General features: G+C 39.8%; 1 protein-coding gene across 1 annotated transcript in view; it reads right to left on the bottom strand.

The window, feature by feature from the left end:
* Positions 1 to 4492, bottom strand: part of pyroxd1 (pyridine nucleotide-disulphide oxidoreductase domain 1) — a gene marked incomplete at its 5' end in the record, with an annotated part of 11507 nt that extends 7015 nt beyond the window's left edge. The window contains 9 exon segments of the mRNA XM_014018867.1: positions 537 to 652; positions 732 to 834; positions 916 to 1013; positions 1457 to 1644; positions 1758 to 1831; positions 3647 to 3775; positions 3952 to 4071; positions 4151 to 4231; positions 4317 to 4492. Coding sequence (XP_013874321.1) covers positions 537 to 652; positions 732 to 834; positions 916 to 1013; positions 1457 to 1644; positions 1758 to 1831; positions 3647 to 3775; positions 3952 to 4071; positions 4151 to 4231; positions 4317 to 4394 — 987 coding nt within the window.
* Positions 4493 to 6175: the final 1683 nt, after the last annotated feature.

Raw genomic sequence — 6175 nt, 5'->3', positions numbered from 1 at the left:
GCCTCGCACGAAGGACCTATCCACATCATCATTTACCCAGAATGCTTTGTGTGTAAATAAAATGGCCCCGTCGGTGTAATATATTTTTTTAACTTTTAGTTTAAAAATTATAAAAACTAAACAGCCTACAGTATTTTTACAGTCTTTATTGTGCAGTTAAAATAAATGTTTATTAAATAAAGTCTAATGTTACAACTAATGTTGGATGCCTTTAAAGTTTGACATTAACTCCTCCACCTTTAGCTTGTTTATGCAGGAGGTGAAACAGGGACACCAAAGGAACACATTTATGGAATAAACTGGGTCGGTTCAATTATTAAACTTTTGTTTTGTGTTCCTGTTTCACGACTTTAGATTTTATTCTTATATCTACCYGGAACAACAAATGAACCGTAGCCTATGAGCTAATTTCGGCTCAAGTTGCTTCATGATGCAGTGGTAATCCGGTGTCTTGGTGAATAAATAAATGAAATAAAGCTCTCAGACACCAGACACCCCGCTGCTGGGTTTAATAAAGAATGTCTGAGATGTCTCACGTTGTTGCTGCGGAGAAACGGCTCGGTGTTCGGCACCACGCCGGTGGCGCTGACGACAAAATCGCAGCCGAATGTCTTGCCGTTGGTGAGCTGGACGTAAACGGGCCAGGATCCCTCTGAGGACGTAAAAAAAAGGAGGATTGAGGTAAAAATGCAGGGGAAGATTTGGAGGATAAAAACAGGCCCGGTTCTCACCGGTCTCGGGTTTTAGCTCTGGTCGTGGGGACCGCAGCAGCTCCTCGGAGCTGAAAATCTCCTCCACCTCACACTGATACTCGACTGAAACTCTGCGAGGCGCCTGAGGACCAACCACAGAGGTGACGTCATCGTTCAGAACAGAAAAACAGCAAAGCGTCGCCCCAGAAACGAGCAGTCTCACCTGCGCGGCTCCTCGGAGCTCTACGCCCCGATGCCAGTCTGGACCGAGAGCGCTGCCGGGTCCTACGGAACCAGAACTCTGCCCGCCGGACTTCCTATCTGGCAATGATAAAAGCATGTTTAATTAAAGGCCTTGCATTCCTAGTAGAAGAAAATAGAGTTTTAAGGGTGTGAGAGATATTTTGCTAACAGACACACATGAATCATGATGACAGGCAAGAAAGAACTGGACCAGAACCAAAACAAACACTTACAAAGTAAATTAGATATTAGGTAATTGTTTCAAAGATCATCGGGGGATGTAGTTTTGAGTTTTTAAGAAGAACGGGTGTTTTGGGTAAACTGAACGTCTGATCCATCCTCCAATCTGGAAGGTGGAGGTAATGCACCTGAAAGTTGTTTGTCAACCGCCATTAAAAAGAAGAAGGAGAAGGAGAGCACTCCCACGGTACCAGGACCAGGACCAGGACTGGACCCCACTGATTTAACAGTTTGTTTCTCACTAGATGAAGATATTTGTTTCCTCGGTGTGAGATAAAAACCTGCAGTGAAGGTCTGAGCCGCGGCTCGTTCCGTGGTGTAGCGAGGTCTCCGACAAGGAGCGGCCGCCTTCGCCTTGTCGGCCTCCAGCGACGGGACGAGGAACTGCGCCGCTCCCGCGTCGAAGAAGGTGTTTCCGATGGCCTTGTCCTTCACCGCCCAGACCACCTCACACCCCTCCACTTCATACCTGGAAGAAAAACACCTCGCTGACACAAAACAAGCACAGAGTGGAGGACTTGTGAAGTTTTCTAAATAAAACACGGTATCTTATCCTGGAATTTCAGCCCGAAGCAGACTCACACCAATTCCAAGGCGATCCCTCCGTTTCCTACAACAACAATTCTCTTTGCTTTGGACAATCGCTTCTGAAACTCCTGAAACACAAAAAGAAGTTCCTCGTAAACATCCTGTAGCCTCAAAGAAGGAGGTCCAGTTTTATTTCTAGATATGAATAAACACGTTTAGTTAAAAAAATGGTTGAAATTTTTACATTTGTCAGTTTCGACTTGTGACCTTCCTTTAAAAGACAAATCTGTTTGCATCTGTGTTGTGAATTTATTAAAGCCCTTCGGTTTATCACAGAGAGATTGCAACTTTTAAACTGTGGTGTGACAATAACTATTTAGTTTTTGTAACAAGTGGAACCATCAGGGGTCGCTTCCTCCACATTGTGAGCTCCCATAAAAGGGAGGCTGTCAGGCTGGTGGCCAATTTGTCAATCTCCGGTGTTCGACCAGGTGTGTTGGCCCACGCGTTCCACTGTTTGTGATCAGGTTTGTGTGTTTGTTTTTTGTTGTAAAGAAAACACTCTTTTAATTTGATTATAGTAAGTCAGTGTTTGTGTGGTGTTTTTATATAGGGCCACACTTCATGTTTTGATCTGACGATTGCTACCTGGGCGTGTGGTTGGTCGACGCTGCAGGTAGGCTTTGTATATTTTTTTAATTGAATTGAATGGTTTTTATTGTAAAGATTTAATAGGCATTTGGTAATTTTTGTTTTGTTTTTTGCAGTTGTCGCTGCACCCTGCTGTCCTTTTTAGATTTTCTTTTTCTATTGTTTTTTTTTTTCATTTATTTTGTTTATTGTTTTTTGCAAATACACATTCTCTTATTTTGTAATAATAAATATTGTCTCTTTTATACTGGTTGTTTTATTGCACGAATAGTGGTCGTAACATTTTGAATTCTAGTAAAGCTAAAGAAATGATCTTTCATCCTAGGGGATTGAGAGCAGACGATTATGTGACCCTTGATGGAAATATTATTGAACAAGTGCACTCTTTTGAATACGTTGGTATTATTGTGTGCAACACTCTGTGCTGGAATGAACATGTTGATGATCTGTGCTCCAAACTAGCCCAGAGACCGCATTTTTTGCAAAGACTTAGGCTGTTTGGTGTCCAATCGAAGATCATGCAGACCTTCTATAATGCTGTTCTTGGCGGTATAATTAGATATGACTCGGGTGTTTTGTTCGGCTCACTTACTGTAAAGTCCAAGTATACACTCATTAATATAATGAAAACCTCAATGAAAATAACTGGGTCAAATTTTCAGCCTTTGCTGTTGCAGTCTGTCTATGAGGAGACTGTAATCAAACAGGCAAAAAGGATCTTGCAGGACCCGACTCATGTTCTGTTTGCAGATTATGAATTATTACCTTCGGGGAAACGCTACAGAGCTATTTGTTGCAAAGTTAACCGTTTTAAACTATCCTTTCTTCCATCGTCCATTTTTTCTTCTTAACAAATCTTGATTATTCTTTTTATCTTATTTGTTGTTTATGATATTGGTTTTTTAAGTAGAGCTGTGTCGGGATGTGAAATACGTTTATCTTTGGTGTGAATTCACTGTTTGTAGTTTCAGATGTCATGTTTCAGTTCAKCTGTTTTATTCATTGAGAATTATACTGAATTTTTGGTTTTTAATCTTAATGTGTTTGTATATCTTGCAGTCGCTGCACCTCTGCCTGCAACAAATTTCCCTTAGGGGACAACAAAGTATATCTTATCTTATCTTAAAGTTGTGCAACCTTAATGAGGGATTTAAGACAATTCTAAGAAGCAAGGGGGGAAATAAAGACAAACATCTTGTTTCCTGTAATCCAGCCTGTCTGTACATTCAGTAACATTCACAGGGATGAAGAGGAGTCATGATATAATATAAAAACAGGATAGCTGGGTTTACCTGGGCGCTKTCTGTGTCACGGATGCCCAACACGTAAGGGTTGTCTGGGGTAAGGAGCTTCGGTCTGGCTCCGCTGCACAAACACAGCTTTTTATAAGCAAAAACACGACCATCCACCGTTTCTACACACTGAGTAAAACGATAAGAAAAACAAAAATCTGATTTAATACCAAGTTGTGACTTCAATCTGTGAKTCTGCTGCAGCTGAATGACCACTAGATAGCAGCAGTGGACAGATAAAGAGGTGCAATGGATCACTACAATGAGTAAATAAAAATAAAACTTAAGAAGCGACATATCCTCACGTGTGAATGAGTGTGGAGGGATTTAACAGCAGACTGGATGATAGTCAGGTTGGGAAACTTCTCTTCCAGGACGCTGGTCGGTTTCTCCTCCACATCAAATTCCTCCAGGGTTTTAGACACCTTAAGACGAATCAAACGGAGATCAGGGTGTCAAAGAAAAAGCCAAAAACATCCTCTGCTGTCTTTTTTTTTTTTTTACCTGTTTGTAGTTAGTCACAGCCTTGATGTGAAGGCCTGCTGTAATCAGAGCCACGTCTGCTGACGGGAGCTCGGATGACAACTGTTGATGAATATTTATTAATTATTAATTTATTACAATATAAATTCATTTATTCACTGAGGTGAATGATTCGTTTTATGTTCACCTGCTCCACACATGTCACACCCGCAATGCCTCCTCCAACGACGACAAACTCGAACGTTTTCTCCGTTTTAGCTGCCATCGCTTCCTAATGCAACGCTAGCAGCTAACTCTTAGTTTTAAAGCATGTTTGGCGAAACATGAAGCACTCTAAAACCTAATTGTTATTTTTATTTATTTAAAAAATACTCACATGTTTGTTTAGTCACGTTCAAAACCCCAAATTAGTAACGATTTGATTGTCAATGTACGGACTTTTGTTAAAGCTAACCTAGTTTACTTAGCACCGATGAGAACGGAAAAGAGACAACTTCCGTGTTTACATTTAACTACGGCAAGTAGCGAGAGACGTTTCTCAAATGCGAAAAAACAACGCGCTTGAATTAAACAATTTCGAAATCATTAACATAAATGTAATACTTCTAATGTTGATTTAAAAATTATTACTGTAGTGACATTTTATACATGCAAGCCTGTGTTATTGAGGATTTCAGTTTTGATTAACATGTCTGTGTATTACATTTAAATGAAATTACTTTAATTTGATATCTGCTCAAAAACAAAAAACGATAAAGATTTGTGTGTTTGTTAGTAAAATATATCAAAATTAGATACGTGTTCATTTGAGGAATCTCAGGCCTTTAATTATAGTAAAAGTAAAACAGGAACATGTTTGTGACAAATAACTATTTCTATTAACATAATAAATTCATTTTTTGTTTATTTATTTTTTATTTAGGCAGGTAATCCCATTGAGATATGTAGTCTCATTTACAAGAGAGACCTGTGACACATATAATATCAGTTACACAAAAATCATGAACATCAAGTTACAGTTTGGGGAAAGCAGAGTTACACACAACCTAAAAGCATGAGCACGATTCAAATGATGTTTTTTGAATCATGCTCATGCTTTTAGTTTAAATGACTCTATAATAACCAAATAATGCCATAAAATAGGAAACCATTGCTGCCTGTTTGGTTGTTTACTATAAAAGTGGTTCAGTAATAAGAACAAGTTTCTGCTTTTTTGTTTGAAAATAAATAACCTTTAATGTCAGACGTTAATGTGATGATAAAATTCCATCAGAGCATTCATCAGCGATAATCACAGCTGCGATAAACAACTCTGCTGAGGACATTTGTGGCCTTCGGTGAAGTAATCGTCAGATCTCGACACGAAACCGCCGTCCTCTGCAGGAGTGTTTGCAGGATAATTGCTGCATTGTTTTGGGGATTCATCAGCACTTGTTCTATTTGTGGGGGGGGAAAACGTTTTTACGTGGGATTTAACCATGCAGGGATACTGGGGTCAGAGTCTGAGATGATCGGGTCATCGCTAATCAAACAGAGGTTGATGGTGTGCGTCACAGACCCACCCCCCTGGATTTTCATTACCCTAAATAACCGCCTGAGGAGGGCGACACATGTGGAGTACAGTGTTGTGATGACAGTTGTGCCATTAAAAGTAATGTGGGTAAACAATGACTAATAACCGCAGAGTGCTTTCGCTGCTCACCACTTTAGTTTGATGGGTTTAGGAGGAAACAGTGGCCCTGAATGTTTCAGCKGTGCAGATGGTTCTTAACTGAAAAAGATCATTTTAAATGTTARGAAATCTTTGTTGCATATTTTAGAGTTTGTGCAGAAACAAGATGCAGCTGACAGCTGTCAGCTGTCAGCAGGTTTAAAGTGGTTCATTATCCATTCATCCAATCATCCATCTAATCATCCATCCATTCATCCAACCATCCATCTAATCTTCCATCCATCCATCCATCCATTCATCCATCCAACCAACCATTTATCCAATCATCAATCTACAGGTGCTAGTCATAAAATTAGAATATCATGAAAAAGTAG

The sequence above is a fragment of the Austrofundulus limnaeus genome, unplaced genomic scaffold (assembly GCF_001266775.1).
Source record: "Austrofundulus limnaeus strain Quisiro unplaced genomic scaffold, Austrofundulus_limnaeus-1.0 Scaffold204, whole genome shotgun sequence".
In the NCBI taxonomy this organism is placed as follows: Eukaryota; Metazoa; Chordata; class Actinopteri; order Cyprinodontiformes; family Rivulidae; genus Austrofundulus; species Austrofundulus limnaeus.
The sequence above is the reverse complement of the archived record's forward strand: the minus strand, read 5'-3'. Positions and strand labels throughout refer to the sequence as shown.